The 25016-nt window shown below is 40.5% G+C and overlaps 2 protein-coding genes across 3 annotated transcripts in view; one reads left to right on the top strand and one right to left on the bottom strand.

Moving 5' to 3' along the window:
- The window catches only part of EVC2 (EvC ciliary complex subunit 2), a 74759-nt gene extending 69945 nt beyond the window's left edge, over nucleotides 1-4814 (bottom strand). Inside the window, exons 1-2 of the mRNA XM_040064975.1 lie at nucleotides 4753-4814; nucleotides 1311-1365 (exon numbers count right to left, since the gene is read on the bottom strand). Of these exons, the coding sequence (XP_039920909.1) occupies nucleotides 1311-1332 (22 nt within the window). The 5' untranslated portion in view covers nucleotides 1333-1365; nucleotides 4753-4814. The remainder of the gene's footprint in view (nucleotides 1-1310; nucleotides 1366-4752) is intronic.
- A 259-nt stretch (nucleotides 4815-5073) lies between these two features.
- The window catches only part of EVC (EvC ciliary complex subunit 1), a 49547-nt gene continuing 29604 nt past the window's right edge, over nucleotides 5074-25016 (top strand). For both annotated transcript variants that reach the window (XM_040065646.1, XM_040065645.2), the window contains exons 1-9: nucleotides 5074-5256; nucleotides 8231-8341; nucleotides 10710-10793; nucleotides 11302-11534; nucleotides 12502-12586; nucleotides 14757-14855; nucleotides 17001-17138; nucleotides 19097-19255; nucleotides 20834-21050. In XM_040065646.1, coding sequence (XP_039921580.1) covers nucleotides 5086-5256; nucleotides 8231-8341; nucleotides 10710-10793; nucleotides 11302-11534; nucleotides 12502-12586; nucleotides 14757-14855; nucleotides 17001-17138; nucleotides 19097-19255; nucleotides 20834-21050 — 1297 coding nt within the window. In that variant the 5' untranslated portion in view covers nucleotides 5074-5085. The remainder of the gene's footprint in view (nucleotides 5257-8230; nucleotides 8342-10709; nucleotides 10794-11301; nucleotides 11535-12501; nucleotides 12587-14756; nucleotides 14856-17000; nucleotides 17139-19096; nucleotides 19256-20833; nucleotides 21051-25016) is intronic.

Raw genomic sequence — 25016 nt, 5'->3', positions numbered from 1 at the left:
AAGGGGTGCCACTTCCCTTGTCCTGCTGGCCACACTATTTTAACCACTAAAAAAATGATACTACATGTCAAATCCTCAACTTTTTTTTTAGGGCTAGAAGGTTTTTCTTAAGTATAAAACCAAACTCATTTCCTCTCTCAGTGGATGGTACATGAATAATTTGCAACCCATCACAAAGCAGGATGCACACAGCAAAGATGACACTGCATAAATGCTGGAAAAAAAACAAGCTCAGCAAATCTGAATTACTTGCTTTCATATTTAAATTAATAAACTCATTTTTGAATTAGCCACGGTACAGGGCAAAGAAATAAGAAGTATCTCACTTGATGACTGCTTCAAAGCATGTAATTTCTTGGCAAATGCATGTCATGAAATCATCTCTTGGGGAACCGTAGTGATGGAGAGGTTTATTTAACACAGTGTTGCCCTGTTAATGTGCTATATGAGGACATCCTAACCTTTCAGGATATACTCATCTCCATCACACTCAGGTGAAGCAGAACACTATAATACATATATAGACATTAAAGACTGGAGAATCGGAAAAAAAAGAGTTGATTTTTCTCAAATTTACACAAAAAGCCTGTGGCAGTCAGCCCTCAGATGCAGCTACTCCAAGCTCGAAGTGAATTCTCTAAGATTTGGGTTACCTTGTTTCGATCAGAGTAGGCAACTACCACTGGAGATGTTCACCCTACCTGAGATCACTGACAAGAATACTTGGTATCTGCTGTGAAGAGTACCAGCACTCCTGCAGTACCTCTAGACCCACTACTACCAGTCTTTAACCCACTACATCTAACAGTCTTTAACAATCAGTCTTTGGTCCAGGACAAAGCGTATTAGCCATTGCAGAGGTCTATAAAAATAGATTTAAGAATAGGTATTGCAACACTACTGGTAAATGCACAGGGGTTAAGCTAGCTTCTGAACATGAACAACATCTTGATCAGCTTTAAGTAATCCGGGTTTTTCACAAACCTGGGAACTCTGGACATCAGAGGGTGCTCCCCTACACCATTATGATTAATACTGAAAAAGGGATCCTCCTGAAAATGATTCAGAGCAGGGTATGAACTGAGGCCTTCTCACAAGGGCTTCATTCTAGTTGAGCCATTTAGGGAACCTAAAGCACTCTTGATCCTAATCTCTGTGCTAACACTCCCCTCTAGTAAAAGACTGAGAGTCTCACTGATGTTGGCAGGCCACCAGGGCACAGTTCCAGGCCCCTGCTCACCTTCACACCCATGCCCTGTGAGTCCTGGAACTCCCACGATGCTGAAAAGAGAGAGGAAACAGTTGCGTACCTGCCATTCCTAGGCATCCCATCTCTTTCTGAAGCCACAGATCATCTTCAAAAACCTGGAAGAGAGCAATTACAAAAAAGAACTATTTTCATAAATATCTATTATTGAACTTTAACGCTGAATTTGTTTCACAATTACACAGGACCCCATCCTACAAAGTCCCGAGTTTCTCCAAAATTAACTACCAGAAGAGACACAACGTGGCTCCAGAGGTCTCCCACAGCTTGTTAAGGAGTGTGAGGCTCTGCTGCCCAGTGTGGATATGCACACTTGAGGCTCAAATTGTACTTACACTTCATGTTATCAGGATGAGTCCCTGCACAATAGTGCAGTTGGGGTGGCTATTAATTTGCTTTCATTAAATCATCTTTTTTTGCCATTTTCATAGGCATATTTGAGGACACAGGAAAATCTGATCACTAGAAGGCAGCAGGAATGTGTTCATATATGATGATCAAGTTCACTGACATTACACTCATCTTCCCTCCAGAGAACTACACAGAGGCTTTCAAAGGGGCCACATGCTAAAACTGCAGCTTGGAAGGCAATCTGTGACGGCCTCCTGGCTGTGCCTGGACCACAAAGACTGCTACAGAAATGGCAGCTCAAAACATCAGTAGCAGAAAACAGTGTTTTTAAGGAGTTCTATTGCCCAGGGTTTTGATCAAGATGTAGTAGTCATATAAGCAAGTTCTCATTTATCAAAAATTCTTCCTTGCAGGAGCTAATAGAGAGTTAGGAATGTGGGCTGATGGACAGGGATCTAACTCTGCCTGGTGATGTCAGCCACACTTGTTTCTGTCTGCTATCATGCACTGCATGTGAATAATGTCAAGTACAGTCTTATGTCAACACCACTGTTATAGCAGTGCATGTTAGGGACAATTTTCTTCTTTGCCTGCTCAGGGAAGCCATCACTGATTATTGCTAGAGCTGTAAATTTAGCTACCCTATATGAAAATATTTCTGACATCAGACATGGCACTTTCCTTCAACATAACAGAAAATGCAAGATATCTCACAAATTCAGATGCACCAGAAGCCCTGGGGTTTAAGGAACCTCTGGAAAACCTGTCCATACAGGATTAGAAGCAACTCTTTGAGAGAGAGAAGGGACTCAGGAACAAAAATTAGCATGTACATGCAACAAACTCTGAGAAGATCTGGGATACAGCTCTAGGAGACGCCAGGCACCGAGCTCTTCATCAGAGGCTATTTCCAAATGCCTTGTTGTACAGCTCTTCCTGGTCTCCAGAATTCTTATACACAAGCTAAGGTACAGTAAAGTTCTTTAAAGCCATTATTAATTTATTTTCTTTGGTTAAACAATCTGTATGACCATGAATATTGAGCAACCAAGCACCTCAAGAACACAGAAAGAAAAGGAAACTTCAGCAGCAAGCTGAAATAAAAAATTGCCTGGTGAATAAATCAGACAGAAGTAGTAGTAGTAGTAGTAGTAGTAGTAGTAGTAGTAGTAGTAGTATACTACAGGGAATCCATCCCTTCTGACCTGAGAGGACCCTCACAAATCATTGTGTCCCACTCTTGAATGAATGGCCTGTAAGGGGATCAAAACTGCTGTTTATGTGCCCTTCCATCTATGCATATGGACATGCAGCAACAGAAATCAAGTTAAAAGGGTATCAATCCCTGCCAGGCATTTCTAGAGCAGTGTAGGGCCCTATCTCCACCAAGGAAATGTGCACCAGCCCACTAAATTGATGTAATAGTAGTTTAGAACACTGATGAAAATATAAAACACCAATAGGGCCTTTTATGTTAAAGGCAATCTTGTTTATAAATATAAATCCTAAATATTACCGTTATGCATTAAATCAGCATATATTTGAATTTCAGTGCTAGATGTCAACAGCTGCATTGTGAGCCTGCAACAAAAGTAGACTGTGGTTGAAGCATTTATAAAGACATGCTAAAACTGTGGCTTTCTAGGTAACAAGATTTCTTTCCTACTTTCTAGGAAATCAGCACACAACCGGCTCCTGATTTTCACAGGCTCCGGGTTTTTATTCCTGTGTGGTTTTACAACAGCCGATGCACAAAATCTATGGTGTTTATGTGTCCATGTGAGTCAGCCAGAAAAGACATAATGGCACTCCTTGTTTTTTCCTTCTGCCACGTCTGACATTTAGTTCTCAGTGGAAAATACAGCCTGAGTATTCAGCAGAAGTCTTCTACACTGCTGTAGAATATCCACAATACCAGAGGACATCACAGGGAGCTCCACATCAGCAAGTAATGCCAATTCCATGGACCTGCACTCACATCATGCTTCAAAAATAATTAACTTAAGGCAATAATATTGTCAGGAAACTTTTTCCCAAGTTTTACATTAATTTATTCTTCTGGTAAAGTAAGTTGGTGTGCTGTTTGTTGGTATTTGGTATTGGGTCCTGGTTTTGAGGGTTTTTTGTTTGTTTGTTTGTTTTCTGCAATACTATTTCCTGTTTATTAGTCTTTCTGTAATCCTACGACAAACTACCATTTGTGCCTCACTCTAATCCTCACTGCACAGTAAGGTATTCTCCACATGGGCAAAAGTTAACTATGTCAACCCATTTTGAGATGACTTGACAGACACAAACCCAGATAAGGAGAAAGAATGAACATAAAAGCTCCATCCTAAAAGGTATTGCACTCCTCACAGGAGACTGAGAGCAGTGAGCAGAGGTGTTGTGCCTAGATAAACACCAAGGGCCTCTACTCAGAACCACAGCAAACCACAGACACAGCATCACTAAGGTTGGAAGGGACCTCTGGAGATCATCCAGCCCAACCCACTGCCAAGGCAGGGTCACCTGGAGCAGGTGACAGGAATACATCCAGGTGTGTTTGGAATGTCTCCAGAGATGGAGATTCCAAGACCTCTCTGGGGCTGTGCCAGCGCTCTGCCACCCTCAATGTTCTTCATGTTGAGGTGAAACTTCTTGTGTTTTGCTTTATGGCCATTGCTCCTTGTCTCGATCCCCGCTACCACTGAAAAGAGTCTGGCACCATCCCCTTGACACCCACCTTTGAGATATTTATATGCACTAATGAGATCCCCTCTCAGCCTTCTCTTCTATAGACTAAATAAGCCCCAGCTCCCGCAGTCTCCCCTCGAAAGAGAGATTCCCCAGACCCGTCATCGCTTTCGTGATCCTCTGCTGGACCCTCTCCAGTAGCTCCTTATCTTGTTTGTACTGAGGACCCTGTCCTGAACCTGTTGACAGCCTCACCGCGCCGACTCCCGGCAGCTTTTCGGGCCGTTGTCCCCAGCCCCAGTGCCTGAGAAGCGGCCGCTGCTGAGCCAGGCCCCGCTCCCGAGCACAGCCCGCCGCGGGGGCCGCGGCACCGGCACACGGGGCCCGCCCTGCGCCCGCCATCGGCCGCCGCGCCGAGGGGCCGCTCACCACCCGCACACCGCGGGCACAGCGCTTACCCCAGCCGCCGTCCGACCGCAGGGCTCCCGTGGCGGGCCCCGCCCGGTGGCGGCCGCGAGGGGCTGAGCGGGCGCGGAGGGGCCGGCGGCGAGCAGCGCCAGCAGCAGCCCGGCCAGCGGCCACCGCATGGCGGCAGGCGGACCCTCCGCGGGGGCGGACGGCGCCGTGGAGACGTCCCCGGCGTTTCCCCGAACAGGCCGGGCCTCAGCCGCCGCATCCATCCGCCATCGGTCTCCTCCCACCGCGGCGAGGGCGTGGGGCGGAGGGCACCCGAGCAGCGGGACCTCCCCTCACGCCCTGCCCCCTCCTCGCCGCGGGCCGGGGCCCGTGCGATGGCGGCGGTCGAGGACTGCTTGCGGGCCGTGGGGCTGCAGTTCTGGGCGGACTCGCTGCAGGCTCTGCCTGCCCTGCTGGCGCCCGCCGTGCTCCTGGGGCTGCTGCTGGGCGCCGCCGCCGCCGCCCTGCTCTGCCGCTGCGCGCTCGGGCCGCGCCGGGGCGGAGAGGTACGCGGGGCCGGCGGGGAGGGGGACGCGGGCCGGCCGCGGCCGGACAGCTCCGGGGAGCAGGAGTGGTTTGCGAAGCTTTGAAGGGCGGAGGGCCCGCGGGCACGGCTCTCGCTGCGCCGGGCTGCCTGGGCCGTCCCCCGGGCGAGCGGCGCGGCAGAGTGCTCTCTGCAGCGGGGGTACGTGAGGAGCCCTATAATTCCTGCCACACCTCTGCTGGAAAAGATTTCACTACTTCCTTTAAATAGTTGCTGAAAGAAACGAACTAGCTGTAAAGCGAAGCCGGAGAAAGTGTTTACGTGTTCTGAGTGTTTCCCCCCTGGCCTGGATGTCTAACATAGGTGACCTGCAAGTTGCTTCTCGTAACCCCCGCTTCGTGTAGGCGGCAGTGTGGCTTTTGGTACATGGAAGATGTACCCGGCTTGCAGAAGCTTTATGAGATAATTGGACATAAACGTTAATTTCCTAATTACCCTAACCAGTAATCTTATTTCCAAAGTATTTTACAGACCTTTCCAAAGTTCATGTTATAACACAGCACAGAGTATTAGTACTAACCCACAGCAATAACTTTGCACTGAGGGTATGCACATGGATACCTAAATAAATAAAGGAGCCTGAGCACTCCTGACAGTTTGCTTGATGTCAAACAGGGTTTTCTAAAGTGTGTGATTTTGTTAATAAATACTTGCTGCTCTCTTTTAAGTGCTGCCGTTCATATATCTTTATTTCATGTTTGTTTGGACTCAAAGATTGCAGAGGCAGCACACACCCACCAAACCAGACAGACACCCATCTACCAGGCAGATATATTTTCTGAGAATTGTTATTGATTTATGCTTTATTCTCCCTTTGCACTTAGACCCAGGTCATGCTGAACTGGCTGGATGTAGCAGTGGTTGGCACTGGCACAGCTCCGGGATTTGGAGCCCTGCAGAGAGTTCTGCCAGCCTGCAAGTGGGAGGGTCTGGTCCGGCTTGGTTTTTCACCACACCTTTTTTGAGCTATAACAGCTCTGCTGCGTGTGTCTATCTGCTAGTGTTGATCATCGTTAAACATGACATAAGAGACAAATTCTCTAGCTCCCAATTGTTTTTAAGTTGGAGGATTGAAGCTCTGTTTGAAGCCAGACTTTAGCCTAGTAATGGAGGCACTTCAAGTGCTAGATCAATGCATCGGCAACTACAAGCCTTTTGGATTCAATTGCTCATTTTCCCTGCCTTAATAGGTGTATCTTGATTGTACTGCCGCTACAAACTCAAATGTAGCCATGTACAATTTTATCCTTTATGTCATGTATGTCAGTTGGGAATAGAAGCTGTCAATTCTCCATAGTCTGGATCTTCAGATGCATTTAGATGTTTACATGCCATTAAAGTCGATGCTGCTATCGTAAAAAGGGTTATTTATTTTGAAAGAAAAATAAACTGCTTGCTGGTGCATACAGGGCACATTGCAGGGTGGGAAGGTTGTATCCTTTGGGTTTAATTTCCCCAACTGAACAGGGCAACCTTAGGCTGTTCCTTCGTCCCACTCTCTACCCCACCAACGCTGTGGAGCAAGCAGTCACTGAACTGCAGCTATTGCAGCCTTCTGTATCCAAAGTAAAAGCAGGGATAGCTTTCCTGAGTATGATGTGTTCCACCCTAAGCAGCTAAATTATCCTTAGTGTGGTAGCAGAGCAAGTACCTGGAGTCTGAAGCAGCTTTAAGCACCACAGTAAGCCAACACATTTGTCACTCAGCCCCAATTAGTCACTGTTTTATAGATGTCAGCCTGAATCTGTGGGACTTGTATGCATGGAGGATGCATAAGTCCCTTATTTATTAATTTGTACATAGGATAAACTGGGATAGTTTTAAGAAGAAATCTTTACCACAGTAACAAATAAATTACAAGATTGCTGAGGGAGATTTGTAGCTGTCCTTTTCTCTCTCAGTAGATTTTTAGGAGCCAACATCTTTACTTCAGCATGTCTAAAAGGCTAAGCCAAAAGTACATGAGTTATTGGGCCATCTAAGATCCAGAGAGGTGAAGGAGGCAAGTCATGAGGGATTAAGTGTGTTCCAAGCTGTTCTCTGTGGTCTGAGACAGTGGACTCCTTTACATACCAAGTGGCCAAATAATTTGAGATGAACCTTCCCATAAGACAGTGATATGCATATTGGGGCATATGCAGCCGTATCATTAGACTACATCAAAAAGTAGTACATCAAAAGTAGTCAGTGGATTGAAAACCTGAAGAAGAATTTAAAAAGTAGTCCATGTAGTGTGGCTGCCATCTTTTCCTTCACTTAAAAAAAAAAAAAAAAAAAATCCTTCTAATGTTGTGTTTGGAGGGAGGCACATTAGCATCATTTTCTGATCTCTGTTGTGTGGAGGAAAGATCGTGTGTAGCAGGAGATTTCATTTCCACACAGTATCTGTGTCCCTACCAGTGGCTTTTTGTTTTTGTGAAGAGAGGCCAATAATATGGGCTGCTTTTGGGGAAGGAGGGTGATGAACATCTTCTGATAGTTACTTCTCCCTGACAGGAACTTCACGTAAAGCTTCATTTAGGAAGTTTGTCTCATATCTCATGGTCTTTATTGCTGGTAATTATAGACAATTTTAGTTAACTTGCTGTAACTGAGATATTTGAGCTCAGACCATGAGGCTGGCTCCATAGTTTGTAGTATGACATTTTGAGAGCAGATGGATTGATTTGACATGTTCACAGCCTCTTAATAGTTTTTAGATTAAAATTCTACTTCTGGAATGACAAATTTTAAAAGTTCATTAATTTTAATTATTCCTTTCTGACTATGTAAAATTTTCATTCCTTTTCACGTTGTATTTTTTTCAAAATTTTCAACTAATAATGGAATAATATTCATAATGGAAACATGAATGTATCCAGGCCGCTGTCAAGATGTTTCCAGTTAATCTGCATGATCTCAAGTGCTACATTTTATGTTTTCTCTTGGAAATTCAGAAAGATGATTCTCAAGGGCTTCTGGAAAGCTTCAACGCTGACGAAAAGGAGCGCACACTCATGAAAAGTAAAGCAGAACCCTATACATCAAAAGAGGAGATGGTGCTGGAGGTAAAGCTTAGCTCTTGTAGGTGGATGTCCATTTTGCTGCATGTAGCAGTGAGCATGTTCAGGGCCTGCTCCAAATTGTCTTAATTTCAGTGGGCTTGGAGAGAGACTTTAAAAAGTGTTCAGAAAAAGTGTAAGATTGAGAGTGGGAGTTGATTGCTGCTTATGAATGCAACCATTTTGAGCAATTATTCCCCTTATGAATTCCATTTCTCCTGGGGCACTCTTTGGATATTTTAATCAAGATCCGGAGTTCTTTTTGGACAGAGGCTTCTTTGCTTTCATCTCTATGTCATCCTTAGTTTCAAAAAGCTGATGGGATAAATTAACATTATTAACATAAGAAAAAATTTGTAAGTACTGAAAGACCACTGTGGTGAGCTAGGATTCAAAGAAAATTAGAGAATTTGTGAAAAAACATAGAAATATAAACTTAACAACCCACCTTCAATGAAAACATTAAGTAACTTAAGTAACTTTTTCTTTTTTATAATCCCAAAATAACTGGAGAACCAGTCCTACTGTGCAGTCATTAGACCACTGGCTTTCACCCAAAGCTGATTTGACTGCACTTGCTAGATATTGTGATTTTAACTGCTCATTTTAAAATGTGCAGTTCAGCTGACTCATTCAGTTTATTATACATAAATACATGCATAAATTGTCAGTCAAAACCAGCCAGTCTGGTGCTTAGCTTGTAACAAGAGCTGATTTCAAGATTTCAAGAAAATGTGTTTGTTATGAAACTTGGTTTAAATCCTGACAGGTAATGAATCTTCATTTCAGCTTTGTGATCAGGAGTGGTGACAAAACACGCATGGTCATTTTGCTTATGTTGGAGTGTAACAAATGAACATGGATTAGGTTATTTTTTTGAAGTGTAAATGTTGTGGGAGACCTTACACAATTTTACATATTTATGCTTATTACCAGTGTTTTTGTAATGGGATCGCAGTCTTTTAAAGGTGATCATTCACAACTATATCCATTTCCATGACATGGCTTTTTTATAAGGCATCAAGAAGTAACATTGTTATTTGAGGGGTCTTTCTCCCACCTATTTCATAACTACTGAAGTTATATGTATTTTTTTTCATATTAATTTGTTCTGATTTCCAGAGGCTTTTGCTGTCAGTAGCATCAAATTGACATTTTATGAAGAAGCATAGTTGGAAAATGCTTTTAATTCGGTTAAAGCACTTCAGAAAAATAGGTATTTTCATTCTGAGACTTTCCACATTGCAATAATACCATAATTACTGTATTATTAATAATTGTGTGTTACTTATGCCTGCTAAGAAGGTATAAGAACCTGCTGGCTGCTCTGCCCCCAGCCACTGCAGAGCAGTAGCTCTGTCCACACCTGTCCCTGATGAGATTCTGCAGTGCTGGATCCTGTAGGGTTGGTCATGGTCATGGGCAAGTGTTCTACACTTTTTATCAGTAAACCCAAAAATGGAAATAAATTAAATGGAGATGAAGAAGTGCAGTGGTAGAAGTCTAGTGAATTACATAGTTTGCTCTTCTCTTTCCATTTCTATTTTTTAGACTCTATTAGTGCTTTGATATTTCCTAGAAAAAGCTGTTTGAAAAACCCTGTGTTTTGACAAATCAGAATCTTTCATTTCATATGACAAAACTAAAAGAGATAAAATAGGAAATCCTAGTGCTTGGATTTACACATTTTATCTGCTATTTATAGCCAAACTTTTATTAAGCCATACCTAACCTCTCAACGCAAATAATGATCCCATTGTTCCAGCATCAAGAAACAGGCAGTAGCAGAAAGTCAGATTATGTGATACAGAAAATTGCATTAAAGGAATTCAGTATCTTTTAAAAGTTCTTTGGAGAAACATTGTTATTTTCTCTAGATTCTGGGTAAGGGTTGTATTATAAAAGTTCTTCCTGGGACAAAATGATGGCTGGATTTGCTTAATTTATTATTTCTTTATTTAAATTGAAAGACAAAATTTATAGCCATGATGATATCTGTGGAGCTTATTATCCTTCAGAAGTTTTTATTATCAGTCTCATTTGTAAAATCTTTAGTTGTTGCTAAGGGTATGGAGGTGAGTGACAAAACACAAAATGAAAGTACCTTGCAAATATCAGTTAGTACCTCTTTTCTCCTGGAGAATTAAAAATATTTTGTAGCAGTGGTAATGATGAGAGTTCCCTTTTGAAGTTTTGCTCCTCAGAATGAGCCTTATGAGAAGACTTCTTTTACTAAGGCAGAGACAATCAATAAACAGTTATCAATAGGATCATTGAAGTTGTGTAACAAAAGGGAGCACACGATAATACTTACAGTGAATAATTGCCAGATCTGCTGCTGTTCCCAAATGGTTTTCTGTTCTTTTCCATACAGGAAAGTGAGTCTCCTCTGAACAGTAACATCGCAGCATTTGCACTAAAGGCAAAAGTGATCTATCCCATCAACCAGAAATTTAGGGTAAGGTTTTAGATTCTACTTGTAAAAATTAGTGACAATCATTCTGTGTTAGAGCAAATTGCAGAGTCAAGTAGTGGAAGAAAATTCACTGCCAATCTGCCTAATAAGGATCTTTGGTTTTTTTATAGTACAGGGCTTATTCTATAAGGTGTCAGCTGCTTTCAGCTCTCCCTGAAACCTGCAGTGTTTTACATGGTGTCCAGTCAATTTTCACTGTATTTAAGAGAGCTTGTCTGCCCCTTAACATTAATGGAAGTTGAGTCTGTCGAAGGAGCCATAAGAAAAACACCACAAGGATCTAAAAGGAAGAGAGAAAGCATGCACCAAGCAGCTGACTACAACAGAAGAATGCTTTCCTGTGCAGTGCAAAAGCCTGTCATGTATATGGAAACACACTTGCTGTGTGTACTGTTTAACTTTTCTCTTAAAAGTAAACACTAAAAATGGATGTGATGTTTGTCTCCTTACTGTGCTGTATTTCACCTTGTGAATTTCCTCTGACTTACAGCCTTTGGCAGATGGCTCATCCAATCCATCTTTGCATGAGAACCCAAAGCAGGCAGTTCTGCCTAATCAAGTGGTGGAGACATCTATGTCAGGCAGCCTGGGATCCCTGAGCCAGGGAGACAAAGAGGACTGTAGCTCCTCCACAACGATGCATTCCACAACCAGCGATGACAGATTTCAGGCTCGAGCCTTCCTAAAGGTGGCCAGCTTTCCTGAAGTGCTGACATGTGAGAGGTAAGCAGTAAACTTGCCCTTGTCTGGTCATTTCCTGTGTTTTTTAGGACAGTCACTAGAGGTGAAAGGCTGGGCATGAATGCACACAGTCACTACATCAGGACAGGTTTATCTGCTTATAACCCTGAAAAAATTGTTGGGGAGATTAATACATTTAGCACTTGAATTAATACACATTAATTAAATTAAGCACACTTTAATACGCTTCCTTAATACATTGAGGAAGTCATTCTGTTCTTTGTGAAATTTTGGGAATCAGAACTGGCCACAAGCTGTCTCATAAAAGGTGTTAGATTAAGGAGATGTCTTTGTTATGTTTCGTGTGCTCAGTTCACGTGTGCTGGGAATGGAGTCTGCACTGTACAATGCCATCTCACACTGCAGGTGCCTCGAGAACACTCAGTGGTCTGTTCTCTCTGTTTTAATGGGAGCTACTCATGTTCTTATTCTGGGAAAACAGTTCCTCTCTGACACTGCTGATGAGCAGGTTGAGGTAATTGCCATGGACTGTCAGCCTGATTTCATTTCAGCTGCCCCACAGCAAGGTACCCCTAGATGAATACCTGTGTCTGCACTCCCATTAGCAAGAATAAGAAAATCATATTTGTTTCAGGGGGACTGGGAAAGGTTTTAGCAGTGAAAAATGGTTACAAAATACCCACTCTTATGGCTGTTTCAATTTAAAGCCATATTTTCCCTGCTTGTATCCACTCATGCTTATGTTTGCCTTGTCTTTTTCTAGAGGAAATTGCAATGCCAGCTTTATTAAAAGCACTACTTTGTTTTGTTTACTTTTACAGACAGAATTCTCTTCTGAAAAAGGGGGCAATGTAGAAATAAAGTGACTTCTGTTTTGGGGCAGTGTTTTTAGGAGAATCTAGTGGTTAAATGAAACTTATTATTACGTTGTCCTTTTGCGTAACCATCATTTAGATTGCTATTAATGCATTTTTAATCTTTGTTTTAGTTTTGATGTTAAGCTCTGCCTTTGCAGTCTTACTTTAAAAGATCTCAGGCTTCTTGATACTGAACTCAGAAAAGAAAAACATGTGGTAGGTACTTATTTCTCATTTATAGCTCATTGTTTTGTCAGTCTTAGTTGAATCTTGGTTTAGGAAATAACATAAACAGCTGGCTAGGTGGGATGTAGTGTAGCAAAGTTGCATTTCCATGATATTGTAGTTTTTTTCTCCTACTCTGCATATATATGATCTTCCTGAAGAGGTAAAATATAATGAACTATACTGGTCTGTGAAATACCAATATAGCAAATACAAAAATTTGGTTTTAAGCATTACTCCAGAGATTAACATACAGCAGTTGAAGCTCATAAAAAGAGGGAATAAATTATTTAATAGATAGGTTTGTCTTGAGGACAAAGCTTGTTTGTGTGTTGCTTCTCCAAAGACTGCAAGCTTTTGGAATAAATTTGAAAATTCAGTTTGACTGAATCAGTACCATTGTGATGAGTACAATAGTTGTGATTTTGTACAACTGAGGGATTAAGATACCATTTAAAACATAGATAATTAACCTACATCAAGTCACAGCATCGAGAACTGACAAGGAAAAAAAAGAAAAAAAAAAAAGTAGAATTAAAGCCACGGGATACCCAGTGATGATTGTTTGTGGTGACTAGCTATGATAAGTACAGCACCATTACTGCTTCTGAGTTTTAACTCAGTAAATACGAATCTGGACCTAAAGTCTGTAGCTTTCTCCTCCCCTTTTTTCCCAGGCACTGTTTAAACAAATTGGTAATTTATGTTATAATTTACTAGATCCACTGAGAATGTTTCAAAGGGTGATATTTTCTGAACAAATTTCTACACAGCCTAAAGGAGGGAATAGGAAAGTAAACCTGGGAAGCAATTTCTCATCTGATGGATTATCCACATCTAGTTAGATGAGAAAGGGAACTTGCAATCAGATTCCAGAAGGAAGTTTAGCTTGATTATAGAAGGTTGAACTTAATGTCATAGTTAATCATCAATTTCTAAAGGAAGGTAAGTAGCAACATAGTGATGTAATCACAGAAACACAGAGAAAATGAGCATTTAACATGCTTTGTGGCCCACCAGAAGTTGCCACAAATTACTTTGACCTTTAGCTGAATATTTAAATAGCTTTATATTTTTGCTAGAAGGAAAAAACAGAAAAAAAATAAATCAGTCTGAGAATAATTTCTTCCTTTCCCATTCTTCTTTCTCTGATTTAAGTCTTTCTTGGCATCAGTCTAAGGAAATATATCCTTTTCTTTCCATCTTCTCCTGAACCATTTTTTTTTTCTTTTTATTGTATATGGTATCTTGGTAGTGTGTTCAAAACTTGCCAAACTCATGTCCAAAACATTTGCAAGTGAAATCTGAAACATGACTGCTATATGGTTTTCTCTTCTATTGAGCTCTGATTATAATATATATTCCAGATTTTGCTCACCTGACATATTGGCTTCAATAACTGTTTCTATATGTATGTATGTATTAATTTATGTTTTTATATGTTTTAAGCAGGCAAGTTCTGTGTCATCTTGTTGTCAAGATTATGAGGAACAGGCAGGTGGCTGTTAAATTTTACAAATTTTTTCTTTCTGCAATAAATGGAATTGAGGCAGGAGGGAAAAAGGCTAAGCAAAAATTTCCCCAGTGTTAAAAAAATTCAAAAACATCTTTTTAGTTTTAACTAGTATTACAGTCTTTAAAAAAAAGAAAAAAACAAATGGAAAATAAGTATTTTTCTTGCAAGAGAAGCTAGCTAGAACTTGAGACAGTATCTTCTGGGTTGTGTATAAAAATGTTTGATATATCATGTTGCTGACTACGGTGGAAGTCAGAGTAATGAGTCTTTAGTGTCTTTTGAATAGTTAATATCTTCCAGTTTAGGGGTTCATTAAACTTTAGAAAAATGGGCTTTGTATTTTCAAGTGATCTGCATTTTCTCCAGTCACGAGTAGTTTCAAATGTGTCTGTCTGCTTACAAGGATATATGAGATTATGTGTAACACCATCTTCCAGTATCTCACTGAACCCAAAACCAGAGAATTTTTCACAGTGGAAGTACTGGAGAGTTACTGGTGATTAATCTGTTAATTTATCTGTTGTTTCACTTATGACTCACTATAATCTCCCTGATTGATTTAAATCAGCAAAAGTTATCACAAAGACGTCCTTACGGTGACGAACAGGCACTTAACCTGGGCTTTGTTTTTTTCCTTTTAAACAGATGTTTATTCAGGTTTTCAAGATATACCTCACAGACGTCCATCGTAAAAAGAAGATTACTGATGGTTTGTTGAAGAAGATCCTTTTAAATCAGGAAAATGTAAGTGGGTTTATTGGTTAATATTTAAGACCACACAAAATAACAGTTAATCTGATTACCACAGCAGGCTATTTTACCTACTCCTTTTGAACAGCAATGTCATTTGTAATCTATTTCTGAATAAAATGCAAAGAAACTCCCTTGTTAGTTGATTTTCTCCATTACCTTGTATGCTTTTTCCCTTTGTTGCTGTATGAGGTGATCTGTGTAATCTGTTAAAGATAAAATGCAGTTGAATCCGTTTAAGAAAACACAACATTTTGAACCTTATTCACTCAGATTTAATAATTTCTAATTATCAGGGGCTTTGTTTGGTCCCAGATAGCAGGAAATGAAGTAAGTAGCAGTATGAAGCTCAGGGTTTTCATCAGGGGAAAATATACTTATTTTCCTCATCATCCTTTTTTCTTCATGCACTTGTATCAAAGTCCGTATGCCACTTCTGAACCGTCAGACATATACTGACAGTCAGTGTGCATTTCAGGTGGAGTCACAGTACTATTTTTGAAGTTATTAGAAGGAACAAAAAGCTTTACAAAACTATAGAAAATAGGAGAGCTATTGGTTCCACTTTCCAGTTTAAAGTCACAGAAAAATCTGGATTGGGAAGCACATCTTGAGATTGTCTGGTCCAGCCTTCTGTAGGAAGGTTTGCTTTATGTAAGATTATCCAGTGCCCTGCCAGTCCAAGCCTTGAATGTTTGTACTGAGAGCAGCCTAATCACAGTACTGATTATGCTTTTCTTACATGGAGATGGAATTTCACATCTAGGCATTAGTCTATCATCTCATGAGCTGTAGTTGTTGAATACTTTGTGCAGTCCCACAATCTGTGAATTACTATAAGGAATCTCTGTAGTTGCACCCTATGATTTATATCAGGATGTATTTTGCCTTAAAGCACTCTTCAGCCTTAATCCTCAGGTTATTGTATTTATTAGATGAAAAGTGAGATTAGATGTGCAAAATCCTTTTACTAGTGGTCTTCTGCTAATGACTTCAAATTATAAACAGAGCTAATCTAGAACAGGCGTGTTTCCTGATAGAACCTAACACTCAGTGAAGTTTGGTGGCCTCGGTGTCCTCATGCTCCTAAGCTGCTGCAAGACAAGAGCTAAACCTGAATAACTAGATGCAATAATTGCCAGAGAAGTCCAGTTGTTTAAGTGTCAATATGGGGTTTCTGGGTCCCATATTGTGGAGAGAAACATGTTGTAAACCTGACAGTCTTAGAGGTGGGATATCATACAGGGAGCAAGGCTGGTTATGACTACCGTGTAAAAGAGATGTTGGCAATAAGCAAAAGTGGTACATGTTTTATTGCAGACAGCATTTTCCTCTTTTAATTCTGCATCGTAAAAATTAATGGGATTTTGATGAAATTGTTAGTGAAGCTTGTCAAACTCTACTTACATTTCTTTAAGGCATAAGGATATCAAGTTAATGCATTGACAGCCAAAAGTGGGTGGTATTAGAAGTCAGTGCATGCTATGCAAGGCATGTTGTAACAAAGGAAGAATCACCCTTTTCAGTACCAGCTTACTAAGCAATGGCAGCAGACTAGTATTTGTCAGCAACACCAGCTTTCAGAATAAATCACCCTGGTTTCTAAAGGACTGAAAAACTGTAAAACCTCATGTAATCATGCAGCCTATAATTTGTCCCTTATAAGCATTACAGGTGTGTTCATCCATGTGTGTTCATCCAGCACTCTGCAGGAATCACTATCTAATTATCACTTGGACACTTACCTGCAGATTTAAATGCAGCATATACACTCACAGCTGCCATTTAAGATGAGGCACATGCATTAAAATAAAAATATTCCTAGATAGATTTCCAGAGGTTATTAGTATAGAAGCACTGTTTACTAAAACTTGAGTCCAGTGGAGATGGACTATGGCCTTGACTGTACTCACATCCTAGTGGAAATGTATTTGTAGTAAGTTTAGTTCAGAGCTGCCATATATCTGGAGATTTCCTTGCTTACTACAGAAGGCACATTACCAAGAGACAGAACTTTCTGGGCGCTCCTGTTCCGCTTCCTTAGCCATGAGCCAGAACTGACATACAGATTTACTCCCAATTTTAGAAGTTATGTCTGTTTTTCTGTTTAACAAATCACTTGATTTTTTTTTCCCCCAGGATTTTCAAGAATTACAGAAACAACTTGACTCTAGACTCCAGACTACTGAAATGTCAGGAGCCCATAATTCAGAGTTCCAGACTCTAGAAGACCTAGAAAGGAGGGAAAGGGAATATTCCGAGCACGTAATAGATAATGTAACTTTCTAATTTTTTCTAAAATTTTATTTTAATGTTATTCTTTTGGTGGGAAGTTCTTTAGTGCAATGTTTTTGTTGAGTTGTCCACAGTTAGTATTTTTTATGTGTATGAGTCCTGGGAATATTTTTACTTTGCCCCAGCAAAATATTTCCAACTACCTTTGGGTGTTTTTATAGATAAAACATTTTTTATGTTTTTTGTCGAAAGCTACTGTTTTATCAGCTGAGGAATGTCTGGTGCTTGTCTGATGATAAGATTTATTTCAAGCCTATGTATAGCCTGACTTTTAGGAATGTTATCCTAGCACCTTGCTTTTATCAATCCCCATAACTGAGCAGAGAGTAGTAAGAAAGTACAATTTTTTTTTTTAGCTGAAAGAAGTACTAAGAATATAGTTGCTGGGCCATGTTTTAGTATGTTTTGTGCATTTACTTGAGCAAAGCATTTTCTTTAGCAACTTTCCGTGTGAGAATATATTTATATTTTTTGGTGTTAAAATACAGTTTGATAGCAGGCATTTGATTTTCAAAGTAAAGATTTTTTTTTTCTCTAAATTAGGTTCACTGTGTCAGTATAGCTTTCAGGCCAGAAAACTGGAGGTTAAGAATAATACATAATTCTATGTATTTTTTTACAGTAAACTGAGTAATATTCTTCCCAGCTGTATTTTTCAAGTTTGAGCAAATTGACTGCTGATGAAGATGAGTGACAGCTCTGTAAGCTGCCTGTGCGGATTGACCAAGGCACTTCAGCCCTGGACCAAACAGCCCATCACCTCAGTCTTGGGCCTTTTTCATACAGGAGTTACATTTTTTAATGTCTGCTGCTGAAGTGCTTCACTGGGAGTTTTCTCAGCTTCCTTTTGATTCCCTGAGACCTTCACTTTATAGTGGAAGTCCTGGTAACATCGAAACAGCTGTGTCAAGTTGCTTTTGCACTTTAACTTTGCTTAGTGGAAAAATGATTGTTTAGAGTTTTCCAGAGTTAGTCATGTAAAAATAATTGCTGGCAACCTTGCTGAGCAACATGAGGCATTTATTCAGCAGCAGCAATCATCCTTCGATGGGTCTGTCACTCTTGTGCCTGCAGATGCTTTGCATCATATTGAAAATAAATTCCCTTTATGCAAATTTGTATGGATCAATACCTCGGACTAATCCACTCTTCTCCTGAGAATATAAAGCCATTTTTGCCATACTTACAGATGCCATAATCACTTCTTTTTTCCAAAACTCATGGATATTTAATAAAAACCTTGGTGAAGGATGCAATTTTTACCTTTATGCGTACAATTAATCCCACAGAGTGCAGACTATTGACAGTTGTGCACAGTCATGTTTGTGGAATCAGAACTTAAAACTGGGGATTGTCCATACAGATTAATCTATCAGAATTGGCATATACAGTGTGCTGACACTACATAAAGTACTTAACTCCAGCCAGTAAAGTGCTTATGTAGCATCTAGCTGTGAAAGGCTTTGATGGTGTAAAGCAGTAATAATTTTCAGTTTTTCTTTTTTTATAAAAAATTTGTTTGACTAGAATACCTGCTCCTACAGCTAAATAAACTTCCCAGAATAAAAGGGATGCAGTTTATCTTCTAGGTTTTTATCTTCAATACTAAAAACATTATAGGCTCTTATAGATCCAATGTGTAGAGAATTAACAAATTCTTAGCTAGTTAAAATGAATGACTGCAGTTGTTTTAAAAGGTCAAGCTTGATCTACGTACTGGTTATTTGCCACCACCAGTATATTATATGTATTTTTTAAATATATAAAATATATAATAGTCTCTTTAGCTTTGCAAATTGTTCAATATAACTAATACTGAGAGCTGTCTGTAATCCCAGTGACTTGTATTTCGGTGGATTCATATATAGGCCTTTTTCTGTAACGAAATACCAGATGATTAATGAGGGAACTTGAGTTGTTTTTTGATTCATATTCCACAGATGGAAGCCTTCTGGAAGCAGACTGACAAAGCCCAGCAGGATTTTTTGGACCAATCAAAATGCTCAAGTGCCAAAGCGAGGAAGATAATGATGGATCTGACTGAGAAGATGATTGCAGTAGAAAGCTTGTTAAGTGAATCTCAAGACTCGCAGGCAATGGTAAAGTAAAAAAGAAATAAAAGTTGAGACAGATTTAGTCAATCTAAAGAGAAAGAATTATGTCAATGCGCAGAGTCCGTCAGTTCTGCCTCAGGAGTGATGTAGACTACTTAATCCAGTTGTCTCTTTGAGCTTTATTGCAAAAAAATCAACTTCCATTGCAGTTTAGGGAGACTCACAGGAGGGTGAACTTTCTGCACTTGATTTCTAATTCTCAGAATACCATTTAGGTAGTCATAAAAGGAAAAAGTATTAATAGAGCTGGTGAACCAGCTGGAGCAAGTGTATTAGATCTAATCGATGGAGAATGGTTACTGTGTGCATTACAAAATTCCTTTTTCTTTCAAAATATTTATTCCACTTTGACAAATCCTAATTTAAATTTGAGAGTGATTCTGTGTGTTCAGTGACTTTAATTACAATTGAAAATTCTTATCAGCTCTTAGTGATATGGTCTGAAGAGGGAAAACTGTTCATAAATGCACCAGCACTGTGCTTTATGTTGTGTTAAATCTATCAGATCCTTTACTGGTTTTTTGCACAGGATATACTGAAAGAGTTACATGTAATTTATAGATTAACATACAGTTGGAATCACTGCATTTTTTAGTAATTTGGTGTATAAACAGATACAGTAATTATTAGCTTGTTAGTTTTGCATTGGAGCAGCTAAGTAGACTGAGCTGGCCAGGTATGAAAAAAGTCTTTGCTGCTTGTGACACTAGACCCAAACTGATTGCTGTACAGTAAGTTCCTTCAGATGGGCAGACTGCAGATAAGATAGCTGGATACAGATACAGCAGATATTCCTGCCTGAAGTCACTACTGTGATGATGCTGAAATCTCATTGCAGAGGTCACTGTAGGTACAGCTCTATCAATTACAGTAGGTCAGAGAATCATAGAATCATTTGGTTTGGAAAAGACCCTTGAGATCCAGTCCAGCTGCTAACTTGGCACAGCATTGTCAAACACTTTCTAACCTTGCAGCATTGTTTAAAGCAGCTGACCTTTCACCCAGGAAATGTTTCCCTACTGTGATCATGGGCTGCTTCTTTAAGAGTGCAATGAAAGCTGCTAGGCCATAGGCACTTATACTATTTTTTAGTATGTGTATTGAACTCTTTCTGACCATGTATTTGAAGGAATCAAACATTATCAAAATCAAGTAGGTGTCTTCATTTCAAAGACCTATACTTGTGTGCCATATAGTATCTTGAAAAGAGGTCCAGGACTTCCGTGTTGTCTTCTGTCCATCTATCCTCCTTGAGTATTTAAGTTTGTTCTGCAAGGCTGTTATTATCTTTTCCAGACTTAATGTCTTCTTGACAGATACAAATAATGAAAAGCATCAATAATTTTAGATCAGCTCTTGCAGCTGTACAGGCAGTAAACCTACTGCTAGCCTTCACTGATCAAGATTTTCAGCAGTATCTAAGCACATGAAGATGGCTATTCACATGGTTTTGAGAAGCCTCAGTGGTTTTGTTTGTGAGTTGGAAATCAAAAGTTCAATGAAAGGAAAGCACAACTGAAGACACATTCTTGCTTTCTAAACAGAACTTTATGTTTGGTTTAGGACATTCAGGAAAGGTTATTCAACTGGGAGCTTATGGTGAAAATGATTGATTCACTGAAGTCGTCTATACCAGAAGAGTGTAAGGGTAGATTAAATACTGTGTCAAATATTCTGGACCAATTAACTGTAAAGAATAATCTTTCAGTACAACAAAAGGAAGAACTTCTAACAGATCTGCACAAGGCCTTCTGGGAACAGCTGGCACATTACAGTAATGGTGAGTACTTAGACTGGAGCTCATGACTTACATGAATTCTCATTGTTTTAAAGAGTAAAAAAATTACAGCTTCAGCCGTATATATCTCTCTGTTTTAAAAAGATACTAATGAATTGACCAGGATCAGTTTTACTCTGGAGGATGTATGTTTGGAATGGGAACTTTGACTTTAGGCCTTTTATGTCTTGTTCCAGGTATTACTACGTACTTATTCTACAGTTCACATAATGTAATTCCATTAATTTGAATATAGAAGAAGAATCACACTTGCTACAAATATTTATGATATTTCTCCATTTATTGTTCACATACTTGGTATTGCTGGTGATACTGGCTGACATAAGATGCTTAGATTTCCTGCTAGCATGTAAAGCCAGAAGCAGTTGTGCTATATACAAAGCAGTGGTGCTATCACTCTTTTGAAAAGATAATGTTAAAGCTTATGAGTCTCCTATAAATTTCTCTTTTATTACATCAGGCTAAAATACCTTTAAAATGAAGTCTTTTCCTCTTCCTTTTACACCTCTTCATGTTGCCTAAAAAGTACACAATTAGAATAGTCTAAGCTGACTGAACCACTGATTTAAGGTTCTCCCTGTGTCATTTTGTATGTTACTGTCTTGGTTTTGAAAAGACAGGTGTCTGCTAAGGAGAGGCAGGCCTCTCTAGGAAATGAGGAATTTGAATCCTTCCCTCCGTGTTATTATAATTTGGAAGATTAAAAATAAAACTCTTCAGTCAGAGCTATGGGGAAAAGGAATAACAGTCCTTTACTAGTAAATATAACAGAACAGACAAAAAAACAACAGCAATTATAACAATAGTAGAACAGAACCAAGAACCCCGAGGGCAAACGGTGGAAGCTCTGGCGCTGATGGCTGGAAGCCGGGCGCGGTGGACTGTCCTCCGCAGGCACGGGGTGTCCTCGGCAGGCAGAGGTGGCAGTGCCGGAGAAGCCGCAGCGGCGGGACCCGGTCTCACCCAAAATCCAGCAGGACAGCGAAGAAACTCCGAATTCCTGGATACTCCAACAGATGGTAGAATTCGCAGGACCAGACTCCTTCGTTAACCGTGGACTCCAGCAGCCAGCGGTGGCCCGATCGGTGCTCCCCCCCGGAAGAAGAAAAGAAAAAGCCGCGAGATCCCCCCACCCTCCGCTCTCTCCGGGAGCTTTTTTCCCTCCCCCAAAACTAAGTTATCAGTTCTTTTGTCCGCGTTAAGCACTCAGCACTTAGTCTCCTAGCAACTTGGGAGGGGGGAAAAAATTCTACAGGAGACTTAAACCCCAACAGTTACCTAATACCCAATGTTGATAAATAAAACCCCAGCTTCTCTAATAGATGTTGTTTCAGGGCTCAGTACCTCCCATCAGCACTCACAGAAAATTACAGTAAACGTTTAGCCAGAAGGAAAATAATGAGAACTTCAACAAAATTGCCAGAACCATTTCTGCTACTTTTGGACACGTTTAAAGAAAATTGTCATAGCAAAATGGCATTAGGTTTAGAGTTCAGTGAACTGAATAGTCAGAATTAATGTAGTCTTGTTGCAGTATGTTTTTGCTGCAGTGCTGCTCACTCACTTTGGACTTAATGGTGATAATTTGTGCCTTATCTCAAAGTCATAAATTCTCAGAATCACAAAATGGTTAAGGTTGAAAGAACTTCTGGAAGTTGTATGGTCCACCCTGTCTGCTCAGGCAGGCTGAGCTACTGTTGGTTGCCCAGGATCATGTTCAGATAGCTTCTGTCTCCAAGAATGGAGACTCCACCTGGGCCACCTGTTCCGGTGCTCAGTCATCCTCATGGTAAAAGGAACCTCCTGTGTCTCCATTTCTGGCAGCTGCCTCTGCACCTTTCATTGGGCACAACAGAAAGGAATGGCTCTGTCTTCTTTATACCCACTCTCCAGGTGTTTATATTCATGCTCAGATCCCCCCTGAGCCTTCTCCAGGCTGAATAGCCTCTCAGCTTTCTCTCATGGACGTGCTCCAGTCCATTCACCATCTTTGTGGCCCTTTGTTGAATTCTCTTCCATATCTCCATGTCTCTCTTGTACTTGGCTGTGGAGTCCGGAACAGGACACAGCACTCCAGGTGTGGCCTAACCAGAGCTGAATGGAGGGAAAGGATCCCCTCGCTCTACCTGCTGGTTTGTGTTCAGCCTGGTGTCCCCCAGAATTCCCAGGTCCTTTCCTGCCGAGCGGCTTTCCAGCTGGGCAGTCCCCAGCATCTGCTTGTGCCTGGGGTTGTTCCTCCTCAGGTGCAGCACTTTGCACCTCCCATTGTTAAACTTCAGGAGATTTGCATCAGCCCATTTCTCCAGCTCACCAAGTGTCCTATGGATGGAAGTACAAGCATGGTGGTGTATCAGCCACTCCTCCCATTTTTGTGACCTCTGCAGACTTGCTGAATTTGCACTCTGCCCCATCAGTCAGGTTATTAATGAAGCTACTGAGCAGGATTGCACTCAGACCCCTGGGGTGCACCAGTAGGTGCTGGTTTCCAGGTGGATGTTGAGCGAGTTGTGAGTCCATCTCCACTGTCTGCTCATCCATCCTCTTCTCTGTGAGGCTCTGTCCAGAGACTGTGTCAAAAAGCTATCTCAAGTCAAGATAGCCAGTGTCCACCACTCTCCTGTCATCTCCTGAGCCAGTTATTTCATCATGGAAAGTGCTGCAGACTTGATCCTCTTCCAGAACATCTGGCTGTGTGAACAGTTTGCTGATATTCACAAATGTATATTGTGATATAGTTTCTTTCATGGATGTTTGCTTCTAAAATTGTCTATGCCTAGTTCATCGTTTTTGCATAGGTTCAGTTACTAACATTCTTTAAGCGTAAATGGGTGTCTCTGGGTGATTTTTCCTTCTTTTTGTCAATTTTCACTTGTTCCAAAGCAAAAATACCTCTGTCGAGGTCTTTATTTTATGCAAAGTAGGTGTTTATAGTTATATATAGCTGTATATTATAGTTGGTACATCCTGTGCAGAAGAACATTATCAACCTCCCAGGTTTAGATAGAAATGAAAAGCGCTTTAAAAAAATGATCTGGAGTTCAGCATTTATTCCAATAGAGTCTTATGTTGACCTTTCTTATGAGCTCCTAAATATAAAAGTTAAACTGTACCTATAATTCTCAAACAGAGCACAAAGCCAGCAAGACTGTGCTCCTAGAATACAAGGAAGTAGCAAAGAATCAATAGTGTTTAAAAGTAAAACACTGCTATATTTATTTGAGTGATATTTTCATTACAGGCTTTCCTGTACTTTTGGTGCACTTTCAAGTGTTCTGTCAGTGCATCATCAGCCTGTGGATAAGCACAGTAAATTAGCATGACGAATAAATAGCATTCTTGGTGCTGCAGTACTGGGCTCCTTTTGTTTCTCTACAAAATAATTTCTCGTAGTTAAAGTAGCTTGATGTAGTGCCAGAACAGCAGCCACAGGTGACTGTTCTTTTGCATTCCCCTTTAGTTGCTTGTGTCAGAAGTGAAGTACTGCTCTGAGGCAGGGCAACTGGGGGAAATGAATAAAATTTTTAGGGGGACAAGCAATGAAACATGAACTGACAGAACATTTAAAGCGCCAATTGCACTCAGCAGCCCAGGATGCAAATAGACTCATGAATTTATATATCAATCAGAGCTACAGGGGGAATGAAGTGGGGAGGAACTTAGTCCCAAAAGGTTCACATTACTAGCACAAAACTGGAAGGACCTTGACAACTTTTACTGCAGGTTCTTGGATGAGTCACTTTAGAAGTCTGCATGTATGGCTGCATGCCAGTTCAAGCTAATCTGAACTAGCACTGCTTTAGACCTCTTCTCCCCACCATATGTTACTACCTCTGTCCTTGCAGCAGCATTTGCATATTTGCAATTAGGTAATGAGCCACTTACCGACCTTCCTGAAGCTGGAGGGAGAGGTTTGGGGTGCTGCATTAGGGAATCTGTTTCTTGAACTAA

This window comes from Hirundo rustica, chromosome 5 (genome assembly GCF_015227805.2).
Source record: "Hirundo rustica isolate bHirRus1 chromosome 5, bHirRus1.pri.v3, whole genome shotgun sequence".
Classification (NCBI taxonomy): domain Eukaryota; kingdom Metazoa; phylum Chordata; class Aves; order Passeriformes; family Hirundinidae; genus Hirundo; species Hirundo rustica.
Note: the sequence above shows the minus strand (reverse complement) of the source record. Positions and strands in the feature narration are given on the sequence as shown.